The sequence below is a fragment of the Microtus oregoni genome, unplaced genomic scaffold (assembly GCF_018167655.1).
Source record: "Microtus oregoni isolate MIOR12 unplaced genomic scaffold, Mior012 000044F_ref0000062, whole genome shotgun sequence".
Lineage (NCBI taxonomy): Eukaryota > Metazoa > Chordata > Mammalia > Rodentia > Cricetidae > Microtus > Microtus oregoni.
The window spans coordinates 1,228,639-1,252,469 of NW_024543218.1; the positions used below are offsets into that span (position 1 = coordinate 1,228,639).

General features: G+C 41.6%; 1 protein-coding gene and 1 pseudogene across 1 annotated transcript in view; both read right to left on the minus strand.

Moving 5' to 3' along the window:
* Positions 1–8,428: 8,428 nt before the first annotated feature.
* Positions 8,429–12,164, minus strand: LOC121434652 (annotated as a pseudogene).
* Positions 12,165–12,826: 662 nt separating this feature from the next.
* Positions 12,827–23,831, minus strand: part of LOC121434754 (structural maintenance of chromosomes flexible hinge domain-containing protein 1-like) — a 142,956-nt gene continuing 131,951 nt past the window's right edge. The window contains exon 48 of the mRNA XM_041633710.1: positions 12,827–13,671. Within this exon, the coding sequence (XP_041489644.1) occupies positions 13,644–13,671 (28 nt within the window). The 3' untranslated portion in view covers positions 12,827–13,643. The remainder of the gene's footprint in view (positions 13,672–23,831) is intronic.

Sequence of the window (23,831 nt, forward strand, 5' to 3'; positions counted from 1 at the left end):
CATTGTGATTCTAAATACATCATTTCTACCATAAGAAGTGACAAAAACAGGCTTTTTGGGCTGTTTCTGAGACTCCAGTGGATCACTGTACGGAGAAGTCGGGCAGTGACATCATCATACATATGAGCTGCATCAAACTATGTTGTAGACATCACTGATTTATAGAGTGGCCTTGACTGTTCTAGAAATAAACAAAATGTTCTAAGTGGGCGTAATGTGTTTATTGACTATGGAATAAATCATATTTTAGTAGAGGCTTGTCACTGCTCAGAATAGCATGTCATATTAATGTACAAATTAACGCTACTATTTCAGACCGGGCAATGCTAAATAGTATGTTTTGTATGACTTACCTATGAAATTTCCGGCTATCTTGAGTTGGCAAATATTGAACATTTGTGCCTAGAAGACATGCAGGCTTAGGTTCCTACAAATATCCAGATACAATGTCTTGTCAATATGTCAATTAACGATCAGTTCATACATACATACATACAATACATACATACATACATACATACATACAATACATACATACATACATACATACATACATACATACATACATACATAACCTGTTTCTTACTAAAGACTGTTTTATTGAGGCAGGGTTTCCCTGTGCAACTACTCTGTCTCTCCTGAAACTCTAGCCTCGAACTCACAGCGATCTGCCTGCCTCTGCCTCCTGAGTGCTAGGATTAAAGGAGTGCACCATCACTGAATGGCTGACAAGATATATATTTTGTGATTCGAACATGAAATGTCCTTTATAGGCTCAGGTGTTTGACCACTTTCTTTCCAGCAGGTGGCGCTGTTTGGAAACACCTTGAAACCTTTAGAAGGTGAAGCTGCCTAGAAGCTGTATACCTGGCTCCATTTCCTTTCATTTTCTGCTTTCTTCTACCATGTCTTCCTCATCATGAAAGAACTCATTCCTCTGAAATTGAACCAAAACAAACATTTTATCCATGGAGTTGCTTTGGCAGGGTACCCTATCACAGCAACAGAAATCTAAGTCAGCATAGACTGTGGGTTCATAATGTAGTGAGCGCAGGGCCAACACCATTTTACGTTGTGGCTGCATGGAGTGGATCTGATACACGTATTTCATCCACAAGACACAGCACAGTCTTCTTGTGCTTGAGAACATCAGAGAGCACTCGGCACCATACTTGGCAACCATTTTAAAGTGACACCACTAGCAAAACACAGAATTGATGGAGAAAAATAAAAGTCAAGTGTAATAGAAAATAATTTTACATGCTTCGTTTTGTTTCCAAAGTCCAAATTTTATGCAAAAAGTGCACAAAAGTGCAAAAATGGTGACTCCAAATTTACCTAGGAGAGCACATATTCACTCTGTGCAAGACACCAACCCCCCTACTCCCTCTTGCCCTCCAGCCCCTGCCCCCACCAGCACAGACCTCAGCCCCCAGGACCTAGGATGCAATGAATGTTCTTGTTTTTTGGGGGTTTTTTTTTGTTTTTTTTGTTTTGTTTTTTTTGTTTGTTTGTTTGTTTTTGGTTTTTCGAGACAGGGTTTCTCTGTAGCTTTGGTGCCTGTCCTGGAACTAGCTCTTGTAGACCAGGCTGGCCTCGAACTCCCAGAGATCCGCCTGCCTCTGCCTCCCGAGTGCTGAGATTAAAGGCATGCACCACCACCACCCGGTGCAATGAATGTTCTTAAGCTACAAATAAACTTTACTGTAATGAAGTTCATAAGGAGAAAGTCTGTAAGTGATGAGGACTCATCATACTTCAACGACAGTGAGGGAATGTGGGGAAACGCAGCAGCTTGTAAGGAAATTGCCTAGGGCTGGTAGAGCACTTGCCTGGCACGCAGGGACCCTGGCTGCTCTTGGTGCCGCACTTGAAATATGTGTTTAGACACACTGTGAAGGGTGTTTTGTGCATTGGCTGTTGCACCAGGCAACATGATACTAAAAAGAAAACAAAAAACAAAACTGTCTAGTTCCTTCTTCCCTTTATTGGCATGGTCTCCTAACCAGAAGATGATAGGATAGTAAAGAACAAAACGATACAGGTTCTGTTGGAGAAATGGAGAGCAAGGCTCTGAGGAGTGGAGTATTGATTAAGAAAGACCAGAGTGGGACAAAGTTGATTTATTTGCTGTAGATGGATGTTTCTGCCCTCCCGGTCCCAGAACCATCCAGTCCCAAAGAAACACACAATAATATAATATAATTTTATTAATTATGAACTGTTTGTCTTATTAGCTCAGGCTTATTATTAACTAGCTCTTATTAACTTAAATTGACCCATAATTCTTGTCTATGTTTAGCCATGTGACTTGGTACCTTTTCTCAGTTTGGCAGTCTCATCTTGTTTTCTTTTTATTTATTTATTAAAGATTTCTGTCTCTTCCCCGCCACCGCCTCCCATTTCCCTCCCCCTCCCCCAATCAAGTCCCCCTCTCTTGTCAGCCCAAAGAGCAATCAGGGTTCCCTGCCCTGTGGGAAGTCCAAGGACCACCCACCTCCATCCAGGTCTAGTAAGGTTCATCTTGTTTTCTTTGTGTCTGACTGGTGATTGCATCTCTCTGCCTTTTCTCTTCCCAGGATTTTCCTACTCTGGCTGCCCTGCCTATACTTCCAGCCTGGCTACTGGCCAGTAAGTGTTTTATAAAACCAATACAAGTGACAAATCTTTACAGTGTAGAAGAGCATTATCCCACAGAATTTCCCCCTTTTTCTTTTCAAAACAAGACCCTGAATCTAATCTTTTTTTGTTTAGCTTTTTTTCCTGATCATTATCTATAACAACTTATAACAAACACGCTAAACAAAGACAAATATCCATAATCTATTTTGTGGGAGAATGTGGGCATAGTTTTCTAGGCTACTTTCTACTGATTGGGATTGCTGATAATCTTAAGGGAGCCCAAAGGAAATTTAGGATTATGGAAAAGTCCTGACTGGAGAATTCTGTGAGGCTGGATCATCTCAGCCAGCAGTCTTGAAGCTGTTCTGGATGTAGGACTCAGAAGAAACTGCAACAGAGGTGCTCTGAAGTGTTGGATCATCTGGGCCATCCATTCCCATTGGAGGCAACTGCAACAGAGGTGCTCTGAAGTGTTGGATCATCTGAGCCATCCATTCCCATTGGAGACTTTTCAGGGGGTCTTCCTCCATCAAACCTTATTTTCCTTAACCAAGAATGAATCCATAGCCTCTCATTTCCTGTGGAAACAAAAGCAAAACCTCTTCTCCAAAGTAACATATCTTTAAATTATGAAGTGAAGTCATTTTCAAAATATATAGATTGGATGAATCCAGCAGCATTTATAATCAAGTGTCTCTCAGCAGTGTTGCTCTTCCTCAGCAGTCAGACCATTCAAGGACAACACAATAACATGCAGTATCCAGACTCCCTGTGTATTTTCTATCTTTATGTGGCTTTTAAAAAAACTCTATTGCCTTTATTTTTATTTTTTGAGACAGGGTTTCTCTGTGTATCTTTGTCTGTCCTGGAGCTTATTCTGTAGACCAGGCTAGCCTCAAGCTCACAGAGATTCACCTGCCTCTGCCTTCTAAGTGCTAGGATTAAAGGTGTGTGCCACCATGCCTGCTACTCTATTTCTTTTCTTTTTTTAAAAAAATATTTATTTATTTATTATGTATACAATATTCTGTCTGTGTGTATGCCTGCAGGCCAGAAGAGGGCACCAGACCTCATTACAGATGGTTGTGAGCCACCATGTGGTTGCTGGGAATTGAACTCAGGACCTACGGAAGAGCAGGCAATGCTCTTAACCTCTGAGCCATCTCTCCAGCCCCTCTATTTCTTTTCTTAAGGACTTTCTCTATCCTTTTTCTTTTCTCTCGAAAGGCCTATGTATATTTTTAAACACACTGTAAACTCTTTATAGGTTTCTTTTCCATCTGCATATGTCTTTACTGTATATCTTTTTTTTTTTCTGAGCACATGAATCTGCTAACTGGCATGGCTAGGATTGAAGCAGCAGCTTTGGCGGCTGGTTTCCCTCCATTCCTTAGCTTCCTGAGAGTCCAGCTTCATGGCAGAGGTACAGATGGGAGTCATGTTTATTGCTACAACTCTATGGAGTTTCTAGGTCCATGCTACAACCAACACTATTTAAGTATTTGGTGGCAGGACCTCTTAAAAGAGATGTGAGGTTTTGCTGCTAACACTGAGTCAAGAAGCCTCTCTTAAAAGAGTTTCAATCCCTGCTTGCCTTTAGCAAACAGAGCCCACCTGAGACAAGTGCCACTACCAAGAAACTGTGCTTAACTCTGTTCTTTTGTGTCTAGAATCCCTTCCCAAGCTCTCTCAGGTTTTATGTGGCTATAGTTGCCAAATGTTTGGTGCCATTTGTAGACGGAAGTTTCTGTCCTGGCCGACATTCAGTCTCAAAGAAACACACAGAGGCTTATAGTGATTATAAACTGTTTGGCCTATTAGCTCAGTGTTATTGTTAACTAGCTCTTACAAGTTAAATTAACCTATAATTCTTGTCTATGTTTAGCCACATGGCTTGGTTCCTTTTCTCAGTGCAGCATTTTCATCTTACTTCCTCTGTGTCTGACTTGTGACTGCATCTCTGCCTTTCTTCGTCCCAGAATTCTTAGTCTGGTTGCCCTGCCTATACTTTCTGTCTGGCTATTGTCCAATCAACATTTTATTAAACCAATGAGTGGCAAATCTTAACAGTGTACAAGAGCCTTAACTTATAGCAATTTGTTCTTCTGTTTGGTCCTGTTTTTTTTTTTTTTTTTTTTTTTTTTTTTTTTTTTTTTGGTTTTTCGAGACAGGGTTTCTCTGTGGCTTTGGAGCTCGTCCTGGAACTAGCTCTGTAGACCAGGCTGGTCTCGAACTCACAGAGATCCGCCTGCCTCTGCCTCCCGAGTGCTGGGATTAAAGGCGTGCGCCACCATCGCCCGGCAGTTTGGTCCTGTTTTAAATCAACCATAGTGTCCAGATGGAATGCAGAAAAAAATAATGAATGGGATCATATACACTTAACGTATATGGGCATTTAAAATATTTATTGTGGTGTTGTGGGTTGAACTCAGGGTTTTGACCACACTAGGGAAGCTCCCCCACTAATACTCAGAGCCAAAACTTGTGTGTGTTGTTTCTGTTTGTTTGTTTTGAGATAGTATCTTACTATGTATCCCATGCTCGACTGTAAAGCATTTTTGAAAGATTTATTTTTGTTTACAATGTATATGTTTGTATCTGAAGAGTATATGCCACACTTGTGCAAGAGCCCAAAGAAGCCAGAAAGGATGTCAGATGCCCTGGGGCAGGAGTTACAGTCAGCTGTGAGTTGCTGAACAACAGAAAGAACTCCTAACCACTGAGTCAGCGCTGCTCCGGCTCCCATGCCGGTCATGAGCTTTCTTTCAGTCTTCCTGCTTTCTCCTCCTGAGTGCTGGAATCGCAGGCACTGGGAACAGGCTGGGATTACGCGAGCTCCTACAGTTGTAGTGAAGATTAGCTAAGCCGAAATACATGGCCTTTAAGTAGCCAGGAAGAGAAGAATGCAACTCAGCTTGGTACAACTGAGTAGCTCATGAGCCTAAGGAAAGTGTGTACAGATGCCAGCATTAAATGTCTCCATAAAGGGGCATAGCTCAGTAACAAGCTATCAGAGGTGGGTTGGAAAGGTGAGGCTGAGGTCACTGGAAAAGCTGTGGGGGACAACACTCTGTTTTTCTCCTTATCTTAAGACAGATAGGATAACCAGAGACCTGATTTGCCTGTGTGAGTCCGAGGTCACTGCTGTTGAATATCTGTTAACACTGTTAATTATTTTTAGTGTCTCTTTTTATCTTTCAAAGCGCTTGGGATTTGAGAATAAATTATATTATGGTCGTTCAAAGAGAACTGAAATGAACCGAAAGTCACATGATGTTTGTCCAACACTTGCCTTTTTAAAGGTTAAAGCATCCTTACATGTCGGTGTAAACAGTGAAATCAGAAATCAGGACAGAGCTGCAGTGAGCTTCATCTTTGCACTCAAGAGTTCTTCTGTGCTCTGACTGCCTAGTTCATTCTGAGAACGGTTGGTATTTATATTATTAAAGAAAGAGTAGACTAGGTATGGTGCCACGCAACTGTGATCGCAGCCCTCAGAGAGCTGACTCAGGATGGTGGGTTCAGGGCCAGCCTGGCCTTCATCAGAAGACGTTGTCTCCAACATTACAAGAAATCAACCCAGTTCCCTGAGACTGGCTTGTTTACTTAATTCTTCATGGCGCTGGATATTTACATGGGTTTTCCTTGGCCGGTTTTCTTACATTGAATCGGATTACAAATAAATACTCAGAGATGCCTCATTTTCCCGCGCTTTAAGCCCCGGGCCACGGCGCTCCTCTTCAATGTCCGGTCTGGCTGTGGCGCCACTGGCATCTCAGGACACTTGGTGTCGTAAGAAGACTAAGTCAACAAAAGCATTTGTTCTAGGCACATAAAAGTCTCTAATTGCTATTGACTGATGGAAAATAGGAGGTGAGACCGTCATTTAATATTCAGGCACCATGGAGGGTCAAAGAAGAAAGCACCCTGGTTTACTATTACACTCTCATCTCCTCCCAACTTTCCAAAATATAAAAACACAGTGTTTAGTTTCTCCACTATTCTGAGGTCTTCCTCTCTAAAGCGCTGTTTGGGGGCACACTGGTGCCCCAATTCCTGGGAGAAATAGGAGGAGCTTTACAACAGGGGGTTCAGAACATGGTCCAGACTGTTCAATCCTGAAAGGACCGTTCAGTCGCTACTGGGGATTTAAACAGGTAAATCAGGGCCGGAACATGGCTCAGTGGTTAAGAGCACTCACTGCTCTTGCAGAGGACCAGGGTTTGGGTTCCCAGCACCTACACAGTAGCTCACAACTGCCTCCAGTTGCAGGAGATCCAGTGCCCTAGTCTAGCCTTGGAGGCTGCTACAAGCTTGGTGCACACGCAGTCATGCAAGGAAACACACAGGCAAATAAATAAAGTCTTTTTGTTTGTTTTTCAAGACAGGGTTTCTCTGTGTAACAGCCCTGCCTGTCCTGGAACCTGCTCTGCAGACCAGGCTGGCCTCGAATTCATAGAGATCTGCCTGCCTCTGCCTCCGAAGTGCTGGGATTAAAGCGTGTGCTACCACCACCCAGCAATTAAGTTTAAGCAGATAAGACAGATGTTTATGGACGGAGTGTCCTATCCCCCACCCAGGCCTTGCTTTATAGCCCAGAATAGCTTGGATCTTAATATGTAGCTCAGGGTGGGTGACTTACCACTCTTTCCTGTCTCCCGAGCGTGCTGGGATGATAGGCATGACCCAAACAGCAGGGTTGTGTCCTCCTGTCTTCTTGCTTACTATAGGGGATCAAGCCAACAGCTCTGCACAGCTAAACAAGCTTTCTTTCACTAAGTTGCATCTGCAGTACCCTAAATTAGGGTTTTCTTAAGTGTAATGTTGTCAATAAAAAAAAAATGTATAGGGGCTGGAGAGATGGCTCAGTGGTTAAGAGCATTGCCTGCTCTTCCAAAGGTCCTGAGTTCAATTCCCAGCAACCACATGGTGGCTCACAACCATCTGTAATGAGGTCTGGCGCCCTCTTCTGGCCTTCAGGCATACAGACAGAATATTGTATACATAATAAATAAATAAATATTTTTAAAAAAATGTATAAATCAAGCCCAGAGGTGGTAGTGACACACGCCTTTAATCTCAGCACTCAGGAGGCAGAAGCAGGGGGATCTGTGTGAGTTCGAGGCCAGTCTGGTCTACAGAGTGAGTTCCAGGACAGCCAGGGCTACACAGAGATAGCCTGTCTCAAAACCAAATAATCATATCTATCATGACCTTGAACATACTGATAACTTTTGTTTTTCTTTTCCCTTGACAGGTGTGTGTGTGTGTGTGTGTGTGTGTATGCACGTGCGCGTGCATATGTATGGTATGCATGTGTGTGTAGGCATGTTTGCAGATATGTAGGTGTGCATGGGGGTAAATGTGTATGTGTGTAGTGCCCCAGGGTCAATGTTGGGAGTCAATTTCAAGCACCTTCCATCTTGCTCGCTGAGGTAAGATCCTGAAGTTAAACTAAGAGCTCACCGACGTGACTAATCTTTTTTGAAAAAAAAAAATTTTTTTAATGAAAAATTTCATAATTTTTTATTCCTAGTACTACTAACACAGTTTCCAGGGCAATGCACCTGTTGTGATGAAGAGAGAGAGAAAAGACAAAGCTACAGCAGATGAAAGTGCTCAGGATTGCACATCTACTCGACACTGCCTCGCATTAATCAACAACCGCACTTTTTGCAGACTGTGGCTGTGGCGGTCCTGAGCAACAAGGGTCTCCTGCTCAAGCTGCAGGGGCTTTTCTGCCTAGATCGGCGCTCCTTCTGTGGCGGATTGTTACAGTTCCTCCAAGGCATTTAGGACGACTGTCTCAAAGTAACCCGCGGCTTTCCTGGCAACTCCTCGCTCTCTCTCCTGCTAAGATCCGCAGCCCTTTTCTGCTGCTTTTTGAAAACTGTCTGCTACCATATGCACCGCTTCCAGCACCGGATCCATAGCCACCACCACGGGGACTGCCTGAGCTTCTTCCACTCAAACTGCCCCCTTCCGGTTGTCCACTGTAATTACCAAAGTCATTATAGTTCCCAGCGCCACCATAGTTACCTCCTTCATTGTAACCATCACATCCTCCACCACCATATCCACCTCCTTGGTTCCCATTGCCTGGTCCACCACCACCATAGCCTCCTTCCTCTACTGCTGTCACCAGGACCACGGCCATAGCTGCCACCATCAGCTCCATCATCGCCACCTCCATAACTACCTCTGCTGCCACCACCTCCACCACCATAGCCTCCTTCCTCTACTGCTGTCACCAGGACCACGGCCATAGCTGCCACCATCACCTCCATCATCGCCACCTCCATAACTACCTCTGCTGCCACCACCTCCACCACCATAGCCTCCTCTTCCACCAAAGTTTCCTCCATGACCCATAAAATTGCCTGATCCACCTCCACGACCTCTCTCTCGTTTAGAAGGAGCCCTTCGCACTCCACAGTTATGCAATGAACTGTGACATCATCAAAAGTCACAAAAGCAAATCCTCTCTTTTTCCCACTCTGCCTGGCTTCCATAGTTCTATGGTTCCAATCTTGCCACACTTTTCCAAGAAGTCTCTCAGGTTATGTTCGTCTGTATCTTCTTTAACACCACCAACAAAGCTTTTCTTCACCGTTGAATGGACACCAGGCTCTACAGAATCTTCTCTAGAAACGGCTCTCGGGTTCCCCCACACGCCCAGCAACCTTGTGTGGCTGAGCACACACCGCAGCATCCACCTCTTCAAGGCTCAGGAAACCGAAGCCCCTGGAGTGTTTTGTTTGGGGATCTCTCACTACCAGTCTGTGTGCTCCATCTCTCAAAACGCTCTCTTAAGCTACCATCTGTGGTTGTGAAGCTCAGACCACTAGTAAAGTTTTCTCAACTGTTCTGGTTCCTTTGGAGCGTGGGCCTCAGTTTTGAGACCAGACTCTTATCTTCTAACTCGAGTTCAATATGGGTTTGAAAGAATATTTCTAAAAACTGTTATTTATGTCTATATATGTGAGGCTGCATGAGTTTGTATGGTTTGCAGTGCCCACAGAGGTCAGAGGACATCAGACACCCTGGGACTTGAGTTCCAGGCAGTTACGAGGCACCTGCTGTGGATGGTGGGCATGAAATCCAGATGGTCTTAAAGAGCGAGTACTCTTAACCACCAGGCCATTCCAGTCCTGTGACGCTTGTCTTGTTCTGTCTCCACCTCCCTAAAGGGTTTCTACTGCTATGAAGAGACACCATGCAACTCTCAATAAAGGAAAACATTTAATTGGGGCTGGTTTATAGGTTCAGAGGTTTAGTCCATTATCATTATGGCAGGAAGCAGGGCAGCATGCAGGCAGACTTGGTCTGGAGAAGGAGCTGAGAGTTCTACATCCGGATCTGCAGGCAGCAGGAAGTGACGCAGGGCCTCTCGAGCACGAAACCTCAGAGCCCACCTCCAGTCACACACTTCCTACAAGGCAATGCCTACTCCAACAAGGCCACACCTATTAGTGCCACTCTCTGTGAGCCATTTTATTCAAACCCCTAAATCTGTGACTACAGGGGACTACCGTGCCACATTCCATGTGGGTTCTGGGGACCAGGACTCCCGTCTTCACACTTAAATGACAAGCACCTAAGTATCTAACCTCCTCCTCCACCTTGAACATAGGCTTGTTGAAGGGAAATTATTTCTACACGTTCTTGGTACTTATTGGTTCAAAGAGGGAAAGAAAGCAGAGAGGTATTAGACCTCTAACGACTGCTGGTCAATTAATTCCAAGGCCTGTGGGGGTATGGAGAGGGTGGGGCGGGGGTGGAGTGGGTAGTGACATTCAGAGTACACAGTGGAATCCAGGGAAGTGGTACGTAATTTGGGTGGAATTCTGACCTGGGCATGCTAACTTGAAAGCAAGTTGAAAATTCCAACTTTAAACAGAAGAATAAACCAGTTTGATATTCATTCAAGTACTGGGAACGGCAGGTGAATGTTCTCCCCCTTAGCTACTGTTTAACAAATGTCAACAAGTGGAGTCAATCTAAACCTGTGTGATAAAGGTCTCCTTGGACCTTTATCAATTAACTCACTGTCCACGGTTGCTGTGGAGGGTGACCTCCCGGGACCTTGGCTGTCCTTTCATTAAGAGGACATCACAAAGTGAGAGCCATCCTTCTAATGGCGCCAAAAAAAATGAGTATTTTTATCAGTTACCCTCTGTGGGGTGGGAGTTTATCGCTGTCCACTGTCCTTTCTGCCTAGAATTGAGAGCCAACAGCGAGGGGCCCATGTGTAGCTTCCTGTCCACCATCCCAGAACCCCCCAAACGCACCCCCTTTCTCTTTTTGCATAGTCTTCTTTTTGTCCTGAGGTCTAAGACACTTAGCATCTGGCTCTTAGAGAAACAGATGCCACCCCCACCCCATGTCTGAGAAAGAAATCTGGAGGTGGGGTGGACCAGGCGATGACATGCGCCTACATCTTGTTGCCTGTGGGATCAAAAGTTTAGGTAGCACTGGGGCACCTGCCTCTGGTGTGTGACAGGTTCTTGCCTCCTATTGAAAAGAGGGGCCAGCCTTCTCTGCGTCACCTATTGTCTTAGATGCTGTTCTCCTGCTGTGAAGAGACACCAGGACCAAAGCAACTTGTAAAAGGAAGAATTTAATTGGAGGTGTATGCTGGTTTTTACTCTTTGGGCTTTTTTTTTTTTTTCTGGGGCGAGAAGGGGACTGCCACCCAGCTCCCAAATAAATCACACACAGAGTCTTAGTCTTTCTTACAAATGCCCGGTCTCAGTTTGGCTTGTTTCTAGCCTGCTTTCCTTAACTCAAATTATCCCATCCACCTTTTGCTTCTGCACTTTTACCTTTCTCTGTTTCGGTATACCTTTTGTTATTTCTTACTCTGTAGCCTGCTGTGCGGCTGTGTGGTTGGCCCCTAGGGTCCTTCTCTCCTTGTTCTCTCTTGCCCCTTCTTTTCCTCCTCCCAGATTTCTGCCTGCCAGCCCAGCCTTCCTTTCTCCTGCCTCACTATTGGCCCTTCAGCTCTTTATTAGACTAATAAAGTGACTATTAATTATTAGACACCTAATAAATTAGACTATTAGGTGTCTAATATCAGGAAAAGAAATAATAGCTTCAGATTCATAAAAAATGTAACATAAAAGAATGCAACCCATCTTTGCATCATTAAAACAAATGTAACCCAGCATAAACAAATGTAACACATCTTAAAACTAATATTCTACAACAGTCTTGCTTACATTTTAGAGGGTTAGTCCATGGTTATCATGGTGGGAAGCAGACAGGAAAAGAAAAAAAAAAACAAACAGAAAAGAAAGTGGCTCAGGGTTAAAGTGGGCCTGGAGGCTCAAGGTTTACTTTTGAAGGCTTTGAGTACAAACACCAGGCTGGCTGAATTTCCACAATCATTCCAGACATTTTCAAGTCTTTCATTAGTTCTCTGGTCACTGGTATTTGTGTCGAGCTCTGCACAACTGCGTGGAGGAAATGTGTATTTCTCACATTACTGAGTCCTTCCGGTCATCTGGGATGCAGAGTTCAGGAAGGATCTCTTCGGTCATGCTTTCCTTTCTTCTCTTCTTCATTCTCACTCCTTTCCTGAGTTTTTCATCTTCAAGGTCTACATGTCTATTATTTTTCTCTTCTGCTTCTCTCTTACTCTTGACAAATAATCCATCCCACATTCACTAAAGCTTTCTCTCAAATTCCCTCGCTCCAACCCTTGTCAACAGTTTAAAGATTCAGAGACTCCTCAGCTAGAGCAGCGTTGCCTTGTCCTTTGCCAAGCTTCTGACCAACAGGAATTAGTTTGCAGAGGGGGAAGCACGTGAGTCCCCCGTTGATCCGCCTGGGGCTGCCCATTCCTCCCTATGCCAGAGAGAAACGCCTGGGGCTGCCATTCCTCCCTATGACAGAGAGAAACACCAAGCTGAATTTTTAGAAAATTTTCAGATCTTCTAAGACAGGGTCTCACATAGCCTTGAACTGCTATGTATCCAAGCTTGGCCTTGGATCTTGATCTTCTGGCTTTCAAATATCAAGTATTAGGATTACAGGAGTGCTCCTCCACAGCCAGGAAGCCAGTCTTCATGGTAACTGATTCTATTATTGCTGTTTTATTTCTTTCTTCAACATATTGAGTCCAACAACACAGAGGAGCTGTGCCAATACCTCTTACTAAGGTAGCTTATACAGAAGAAATAAAGGAAAACACTAATTTGGGAGGAGAAATGACTGTTTATTAACCTTGCTGCATAATCAAAAAGTATTAAAAAACATACATTTCCTGGGACAGAAAACTGTACCAAAAGTATTCCTTACAAAATAACATCACAGAACAAAAGTCTTGAACTTACGGAGACACACACAGCATGTTAGTTTGGGTTAATACACAATTAAATGTTTATACAACAGCTTGCTAACAAACTCCTATTGCATTCATGTATATTTTCTTTAACCTCTTAAAAATAGCAGTAAAAAATTAGAAAATAATGTAAATGAAGAATTAAAGCTGAGTCTATAGCTCTAGTATTAATAAATTCAAATATTATAAAAATTGCGCACCTTACTCATAGCCAGTACACAATCTTCAGGCTCTCTTATCACTCTCTATTCATTTTCCATGTAAAGTCCCAGATCCCTGCACTTCCTCCATTTTAATGCAGATTCAACTTTCCACACATATTTACAATTAAATATCTAGCTCTAGAACTTTCCTTACACAAAAGGACAAAATGTGTTTGTTAAATAAGTTCACAAAGAAGCAATAAAAAAGGTTATTTTTAAGAAACAGTTCTCATACAGCCATGATTGCGCTGAGAAACAGGAGGTTTACACATCTTCGGGGTGATAAATGCTTCCGTGCCAGCTCGGCCATCTGTGGCTAAGATGCAAGCTAACACCCAAAGGACATGATGGCTGGACTCGTTCCAGTAAATCTGTACAGCCCAATGGGACTCTGTCACTGAACAGCTGCTTCCAGGCCCATCTGGAGGAATAGGAAATTCTTGCTAGGATTCTTTTACTATCTTCAGGAACGCTCAGTTTGGTACATCACCTTTTGGTCTTCTGAAAGAGATAAAGAAGCAAGGTACTCTTAGTGAGCTCACTGTCTTTATTCCCCACCTCCTTTCATGCATCTGCTTTAGTTACAATCCTGGCTGAAGCAGAAAAACAAAAACCATGATTTATATACCAGTGACTTACTCTCCTAAATTCCTTGATCATCTCAGAATGCTTAGATATCACACGGAATTATGCTCTAATTCTGATCCCTAGTATAAACAATTAATACAATCTTTAATTATGTAGTAATCACACATATTTATATGCATGCAAACAATCAGTAGTGTGTGCTATGTCTATAGATACATGAACAATCTGAATTCCAGTTCTCTGAGCAGTACAATCTGAGATAAAAACTGTACATTATTTACTACCTGACTGTTCAAGAACTGGCTGGGGATGCAGGTGAGTGCGGAGAGGTTTGCCTCGTGTGTGTGAGGCCATGGCCTCAGTGCCCAACGGCCTCAGCTGCTCTCCGACCACCCCAGCTCTCACGCACACAATGAGTGCCTTGGTATGTATGTGTTTTTATGCAGATACAACTGAATACCAAATTTTCTAATGACAGTGCCTCGAAACAGAGGTAAACATTTAAAAAATGCTAACTTATGATTACAAAAGTATCTGCATTTCTGTGTTTTAGCGTGCATGCCTGAGTTCCATGTGTGCATCACATGCACACAGGATCACAGAGATCAGGAGAGGTGTCTGATTCCCTGAAACTGGAGTTGCAGACAATGGTGAGCCATCATGTCATGCTCTCAAGAACAAGTGCTCCTGACCACCAAGCCCTTTACTGAATGACGAAACCCTATCTCAAGTATAAACTAGGAGTCATGTTCTTTCACATTAACACCCTTTAAACTCAGACACCTCTGTAATGATATTCCATTTGTATTTTAATAAATAAAGCTTGCCTGGGGATCAGGAGAGTAAAACAGCCGCAGTGGTCAGCCTTACAGACCAGGCAGTGGTGACACACCCTTTAATCCCAGTAGCCACACTAGTTTGCCACAGAAACAGGGTGGTGCACGCCTTTAATCCAAGCCCTAGGGAGGATTATAAAATGGGAGGAGACAGCGCTCACACAAAGTCTCATTCTGAGATCCTGGAGGCAGGATTGTCATTTCAGACTGAGGTAGAGCTAAGAGTCAGCGGTTGACTGTTTTGCTTTTCTGACCTTCAGGTTGTTTTATTTATTAAAACACAAATGAAATATCACTACACACCTTCAAATACCATGGTTAAGTTATAGTTCTGTAATGTTTCATAGAATATAAAGTGTATTTTTCCAGCCAATAACATGCTGGGGCTGACAAAACATGATATGGGATTTTTGTTAAATTAGCATAACAAGTAAAAAATTTACAAATACACAAATCCAATCTGCTATTTGAATACTGTTAAGGCTATTTCGGGCCAGCAGGTAACATGACAACTTGAGCTTGGTCCCCAGGTTCGGCACCGTGGAAGGCAGCTGAACAGCTGCAAACCACTCTCTGACGTCCATAAGCGAACCATGGAGTTCAAGGAAACAAAACGAATTTCTAAATACTTAGCTTCAAACACTCTCACACTGACAAAAATTGAAAGGACAGGCTGAGGGCAGGATGCGAAGTCACTAATCAGTCATTTAGACAATTTTTCCTTGTGTCTTGTTTAACAAAAGACACAAAGGATGCAAAGGGAGGAGCTTCCACCACTGCCTTTAACCCTAACACCACTGCGTTAAACAAGGACGGCTAATTTTCTATATGAGCTTCTTCCTACATATTAAAGGCCATATTGGCAAATGTAGTTCTTTAAAAATGTTTTTCTCGATGCAAGCATTTATATCTTCCCTTGAGATCATATACATTCACGGTGCCGCCTCTTTGTATCTATCAGTCACTGTGCTGGGTGCTCGAAGGGTCTGTGTTCTTTCATTCCTCCCTGGGAAACCACTTTATACACCACATACACACTTCCTTTTCTTTGCCATTTTCTTCTTTCGGGGCTTCTAGTAGTCTGAATTAATTTTCGGTGTCTCCTAACTCTTCATATTTCCCTACTTATCACTGAAGTTTTTAGATTTTAGTCCTTTTACTGTGACCTCTTTCTATAAAGGTACCCTGGTCATTCCTATCTCCTACTTTGTAATCCTGTTTTGTTTTGTTGTTGTTGTTGTTGTTTTAATTTCTTTTGGTTTTTCAAGGCAGAGTTTCTCTGGGTAGTCCTGGCTGTCTGGAACTCGCTCTGTAGGCGAAAGCCTGTCCTTGAACTCATGGAGATCCTCCTGCCTCTACCTGTGCTGGGATTAAAGCCACGTCACCACTGCCCAGCATGATCATGGGGGCTGTTTTTTGAGTTATTTTTCTGCTCATGTTGTCGGCTTCTCTCCCATAGTGACTCTGGATTGTATTTACACTTAAGAAAAAGGACTGCTGCTGGCTTAGACTTCGTCTGCTGCCATAAAAACCAAATTGTTTCCCCACTCAGTAGCTTCTGGGTGAGAACTGGAAGCGACACAGGCAGAGCAGGGTGGCGGGGCTGCGGCTTGGCTTTCACTGTGGTGAAGAGTCAATCACCAACAGCTGGTTTCTAGAAGAAACATCAGACAGCTGCACCGGGGCACCACACGGCTATCTAACTGGCGGCCCCGCCCACTTACGCACGAGACAGAGAACAAGCTATCCCAGCGTCACCAGTGCCGTCCAGCTGCTGCTCCGTCTTCTCAGCCTCTTCCCGTTATCCCTCGTGGCTGGACCACTTTTGTGGGGAGCTCTGTCAAACTCTTTCCCATTCCTAAGCTACTTTCTGATCCCTGGCCTCTAGAATATTCCCCCCTTGCCTCTCGTGCTGTTACTTTCAGGAAGCTTTCCTTGAATTTAGGCAGTATAAAGATAGTTTCAGGCATGGAAGGGATTCACTCTTTTTTGGCACATTTTTTCCTAAGGAAGTTATGACAGATAAACCCAGAACCAAGACATTCAACCCAGGAGTAATCTTCCCAAGATACAGCATGGCAGGAAGCCCACAGCTACTAGCACTAGCTTGGGAGGAATATGATGTGATCAAGATATACAGTGAAAGGGCTGGAGAGATGGCTCAGCGGTTAAGAGCATTGCCTGCTCTTCCAAAGGTCCTGAGTTCAATTCCCGGCAACCACATGGTGGCTCACAACTCATCTGTAATGGGGTCTGGTGCCCTCTTCTGGTCTGCAGACATACACACTGACAGAATATTGTATCCATAATAAATAAATAAATGAAAAAAAAAAGATATACAGTGAAAGAAACAAAAGAGACAACTAAAAGCCAGAAAAAATCAGCATACAGGAAGTCTAAGTAACAAACAGAATAAAATTTAGAAAGACTTTAAGAATGACAGAGCACAGAGATTTATTTCCATCTGATGTTTGGGACCGATGGCCTATGTAGAGGTCATGACATCACGATCACTCAGCTGACAAAATCTGCTTAGCTCTATCTAAAGCTGTTAAAGACAGAGTCCACTGTTATTTCATCTGTTTACATGTATGTATGTGTCCTCATGTGCATACATGGTGGCTGTGGAGGACAGCAGACACTGGATCTCCAGGAGCTGGAGCCACAGAATGTTGTGAGCTGCCACATGGGTTCTTTATAAGAACAAGGGCTCTTAACTGCTGAGGCGTCTCTTCAGCCCCAGAAGGTCATTTTAAAAAAAAGGAGAGGCTAGAGAGTAGGATCAATGTTTAAAAAAATGTGCTGTTATTTGCAGAGGACCTGGGTTTTGTTCCCAGTACCCTGTGGTGGCTCACAGCCATCTGTAAACTCTAATCCCAGGGCATCTGACTTTCTCTTTGGGTCTCTGAGGGTAACCAGGCAACCATGTGGTGCACATACACACAGGTATGCAGGCAAGGTCACTCATACACATAAAAATTCAATAAAACTTAAAAAAGGGAGGCCACAATAGGATGACACTTAAAGGCTGCATCTCAGGGATGAAGTGGGAAAGACGCACAAGCCCATGACTCAGTACTGTAAGCTCCTTCTAGAGCTCTACTGCTCAACATAGAAGCTGTACTTGCAATGTAATCAGTTGTAGCTCAGATTAGGTAGCCTGTGAATTTCAAAAGACTTTGCATGAAAACAAAATGTAAATAGTTCATTAATAATTTTAACACTGAATCAAGGCATGGTGGTGGCATGCCTTTAATTCCAGCATATGGGGCAAAGGTGGGCGAGATCTCTGTGAGTTTGCAGACAGCATGGTCTGCACAGTTAAGTTATAGGACAGCCTTGTCTACATAGTGAGACCTCAAAAACTAAAATTTTCTTTACAATGTTTACAAGTTTAAACAGTATTTTAGATACATATGTGGCTTATGCTACTTAGTACACTGTAAGTCTAAACCTTTAATTTTTATTCATGTATGACTTTGGTTGAAGGTAATACACTATTATTCTAACTATGACTACTAACAACTAGTAAACAATTTTAAACCTTATCTCTTCTAGATTATTGTAAAATCTTCTTGTGGGGAAAATGAGATAAGGATCTCTCATTTAATAGTATTCTGGACTGGCCTCTGGTGAGAAAATTGGGAACTCTTAAAGTTATTAAGGAATTAAAGAGTTTCCCCCCCTCCACATACACACTAAAGAATGGAAAACACATTACAACAGAGAAAGTTAGGTCTTTGTATGATTACATAATGCTTATCTTTAAAATGGAACAATTAAATTTGGGATAATCAACTGGGATTGACATACTATTAATTATCATTTTGATAATCCTTGCTGTCATTTTGATAATTCTTGTTATCTCTTAAAAAGTTGTTTGGGGCCAAGTGGTGGTAGCACATGCCTTTAATCCCAGCACCTGGGAGGCAGAGGCAGGTAGATCAAGAGATAGTTCCAGGATAGGTTACAAAGATCCAGAGAAACCCTGTCTTGAAAAAACAAAAAAGTTATTTGGTATGCGTGCCAAGATACAGGCCTTAGAAAAACTTGATAAAACAGGTCACTGACATATTCAAATCCAAACAGGAATTTAAAGGAGAACCAATTTCAGCATTGTTGCAGCATAAAGATAGAGAGGAACAGCTTAAGATTTTCAAACAACCAACCTTCATAAATCCAGAAACCTTACAGAAACTGCCAAATGATAGAGGCTCTGTAAAAGCTGAATGGACTCCTGTGGCAATGTTAGCTTTAAGGAGATTAAAGGAAGTGATAGTCTCATATAGTATGCATTCACCTTTTGTGAAGCAGATGTTAAACTCATGGTCAACCTGTAATAGAATTATCCCTCAACACTGGAGAGATTTGGTTACAGCAGTCTTGGAGCCTGATCCACAATTACCATGGAGGACCTGATTCAAAAAGAAGTTAAGAACACTGAATAATGGAGTAGAACTAGAGGTATGGAAGTCTCCCGAAATCAACTTCTTGGAGAAGATTAGTCTAATATAGAGAGGCAATCATGGCTTTGTGCCGTGCAGAAGTTCTGAATGCTTGCGACAGAACTGAAGGAAAGAAGATTGAATCATTAACTAAAGTCATACAGGGCCCCAAAGAAATCTTCACAGATTTCTTACAAAGACTGACATCAGTAAACAGAATGATAGCAAAATCAGAAGCTAGATAGAATAATAATTAAATCTCTGACTTTTAAAATGCTAATTCTCAATGCAAAAGGATAATTAGGCCTTTAAAGGCAAGATCAGTGGCCTTGGAAGAGTGGATGTGAGATATATTGAATCTCATGACCATGATGATGCTTAGATAGGAGAGGTGATTTCCAGAGGGTTAAGGAAAAATTGAAATATCAAGGGTTTCAACTGTAGCAAACAAGGTCATCTTAAAAGGGACTGTAAACAGGGTGTTCCCAGAAACAATGTTATTTCTAAGCATAATCCAAACAGAATGCCTCTCCCTTCCGGATTAAGCAGGTGTGACATAGGCAGGCAATGGACTAATGAATGTAGATCAACAAGACCATTCAAGGTAACCCTTTGCTGTTGGGAAACTCCTTGAAGGGCCTCTTGAAGGCCCCTATACCAAATCAAGTTCAGTTGTTTCCTGTCATCCTGGACAAGTCTTCCCAGAGCAATTAAAGAACCTAATGTCTATTGTAGGAAACCATACTTCTCTGGATGACAGAAGAGAGAACAAAAAATTCAGGAAAAACCATAAAGTGAATATTTTGGTAAACTTCTATAAATGAACAAAGACCAAAATTAAAAAATACAAATAAATGACATTGTCATTGACGGTCTGGTAGAAACAGGTGCAGATGTAACAATAATTGCACCAGAATTCTGCCATCCAAATTGACCTCTTCAGGAGGTAAATGTTCAGCTTTTAGGGATTGGAACTCTCCAATCAGGTAAAAGAGAGCACGAGATGGGTTGAATATATAGGGCCAGAAGAATAGAGAGAAAAATTAAAGCCATATGTAGCTAACATAGCAATGAATTTCTGGGGACGTGATTTGTTACAGCAATGAAATACTCAGATTAACATTCCCCCAAACCCAGAAATAAACCATACATTAATATAGGTTTCTGGTGAAAATATTAGAATGTATTATAAAGAACCAACCCTTCAGGCTATACAGGAACCAGGTCACAAATGCAGTTGATCTTTCAAAGGCAACAATAGCCCTACCTTTAAAATGGTTGATGGAAAAACCTTTATGGGTTGAACAAAGGCATTTAATAACAGAGAAACTTCAGGCTTTAGAAAAGCAGGTATGGGAGGACCTAAATGCTCAGCATACTGAAGAATCAACCAGCGCTTGGAATTCTCCTATATTATATGCTATTCTCATGGTACTAATCGATTTTATGGAACCTCTTAACATAGTTACTAAATCACAATAAGCAGAAAGAGTTGTTTTGCATTTTGATACCTCTGCGTCTATACTAGATGATAAAGAATTGACTTTACCATTTATTTAATTACAAGAAATAATCAGAACTAGGAATCATCCCATATACATAACACACTTCTGATCCCATATGGGTCTGCCAGGTCCTCTAGCAAAGGTTTTAAAAAAGACTTCTCCATCACATGACAACAAGCCAAGGAAATTATAAGCAAATGTCCTATTTGTTCTTTATACAATCAAATACCACAACCTGCAGGAAGTAACCCAAAGGGTACTCAAAGAAATGAAATATAGCAGATGGATGTGTTCCATTTAGTAGAATTTGGAAAACTAAAATATGTACACCACACTATTGATACCTATATTCAGGTTTTCAGTGGGCAATTGCTTTGAGTTTGGAAAAGACTGATTTTGGTAATCACACATTTGCTAGAAGTTATGGCCATCATGGGTATACCTGTACAAATAAAGACAGAAAATGTTCTAACATATATCTCTAAGAAAATAAAAGTTTTTTGTTTATTATAATATAAAGCATGTTACAGGTATACCACAAAACCCTACAGGGCAGACAGTTATAGAAGGATCAAATCAAACTCTAAGGAATATGTTAAATAAACAGAAAGGGGTAACAAAGACATACAGAAATAGACTGCATAATGCTTTATTAACTTTGAATTTTCTAAATGTTAATGAGAAAGGTACAACAGCTGTGGAGAGACATTGGATAGTAGAAAAAAACTACAAAATTAAATCAATCGGTATACCTTAAAGATATGTTGACCTCAGAATGGAAACTAGGACATGGGTTTCATTGAGGAGGGGTTTTGCAAGAAGAAAAACTATGGATACCATCAAAATTATAAAGATTCAATTTGAACAAGAGACACCTCTTAATTAGAGGAGATGACAGTTCACCAAGCAGCATGGCCATTTAATCTGAACTAGCCTAGAAAACTAACAAATGCTTTTCATTCCATCAGACGTAACTTGCCAAACGGGATCTTCCCCAAAACTAGGGTTAGGGAAGGGTTTTGTTTCTGCCTTTTCAGGAGAATTGAAGACATCCAGCTAAGTAATTCAAAGATGGACAAATGAGACATGTTAAGAAAAAGGACAAATCATCCAGAAAAAAATATTCCAAAAAAAAAGAGTAAGTTGATCTATTGGTATATCACATTTCAAACCAGACAAAATTTCAAAAATCTTCCCAAATACTTATTTCTGCTGTTCTCTACAGACATACAATGTAAATGGTCTTTTTGTAGTCCAAGTCCAATTAAAAATTAAAGCTGGCTTTGGGGTTGAAGTGTGGCTCTCTCCTTCTCTACACCCAAGCATGCTTATTAAAGTGAAATCCAAATCTCTGTCTCATGTCAGAAGAGCCACCTGATATGGGATAGAAGAAAGAAAATTTAAGAACATTTATTTCCATTAATCTCATAATCCTTTGGTTTTATGTTGACTCTGCAACAGCCTTCCTTAAGGTATAACTAATTTCTCAAAGTTGATTTCTCAAACTATTTGTCATGATATTAATGGTCATATAGCATAGACATGAAATTAATGGTCATATAGCATAGACATGAAATTAATGGTCATATATAGAATACTAATTCTAGAAAAAGGCTTTATCTACCTTTCTGTACATGATTTCGGGTTTGAGTCTCTATCAGTTTTCTGTGGTGAACTATGCCCACACTTAACAGTGACTCTGAAGTTTCCAAAAGAATGGAATCCCACAATGACAATTTGCCCAGAACTGTAACACCACTAAGCTGAAAAACACCACTGAAAGATCAGCTTTGTTCAATGCAATGCCTATCAAAATCCAAGCAAAATTCTTAAAAGACCTCGAAAGAACAGTATTCAACTTCATATGGAAAAGCGAAAAACCCAGGATAGCCAAAACAATCCTGTACAACAAAGGAACTTCTGAAGGCATCACAATCCCTGACTTCAAACTCTACTACAGAGCTACAGTACTGAAAACAGCCTGGTATTGGCATAAGAATAGACAGGAGGACCAATGGAACCAGATAGAAGACCCGGATATCAATCCACACATCTTGGAAGACCTGGTCTTTGATAAAAAAAAGCAAAAAAATATCAAATGGAAAAAAGAAAGCATATTTAACAAGTGGTGCTGGCATAAATGGATATCAACATATAGAATAATGAAAATAGACCCATATCTATCACCATGCACAAAACTCAAGTTCAAATGGATCAGAGACCTCAACATAGAGCCAGCCACACTGAACCTTATAGAAGAGAAAGTGGGAAGTACACTTGAATGCATTGGCACAGGGAACCGCTTCCTAAATATAACCCCAGCAGCACAGACACTGAAAGAAACAATAAATGGAACCTCCTGAAACTGAAAAGCTTCTGTAAAGCAAAGGACACGGTCAACAAGACAAAACAACAGCCTACAGAATGGGAAAAGATCTTCACTAACCTCACATCAGTCAGAGGTCTGATCTCCAAAATATACAAAGAACTCAAGAAATTGAGCACCAAATGATCACATAATCAAAAAAAAAAAAAAAAAAAAAGAGTAGAGACCTAAATAGAGAACTCTCAACAGAGGAATCTAAGATGGCTGAAAGACACTTAAGGAAATATTCAACATCCTTAGTCATCAGAGAAATGCAAATCAAAACAACTCTGAGATTCCACCTTACATCTGTAAGAATGGCCAAGATCAAAAACAATGATGACAACTTATGCTGGAGAGGTTGTGGGGAAAAGGGAACACTTCTGTATTGCTGGTGGGAATGCAAGCTGGTACAACTCCTTTGATGTCAGTGTGGCAATTTCTCAGAAAATTAGGAAACAACCTTGCTCAAGACCCAGTAATACCACTCTGGGTATGTATGTATGTATGTATGTGTATGTGTGTATGTATATATATATATATATATATACATACACATACACACACGTATACGTATACGTATATGTATATATCCAAAGGATGCTTAATCATGCCACAAGGACATATGCTCAACTATGTTCATCGAAGCTTTGTTTATCATAGCCAGAGCCTGGAAACTACCTAAATGCCCCTCAACCAAAGAATGGATAAGAAAACTGTAGTACATTTACACAATGGAGTACTACACACCAGGAAAAAATAACAACATCTTGAATTTTGTAGGAAAATGGAAGGAGCTAGAAAACATTATTTTGAGTGAGGTAACCCAGACACAGAAAGACAATTATCACATGTACTCACTCATAAGTGGTTTTTAAACAGAAAGCAAAGAAAGCCAGCCTACAAACCACAATCCCAGAGA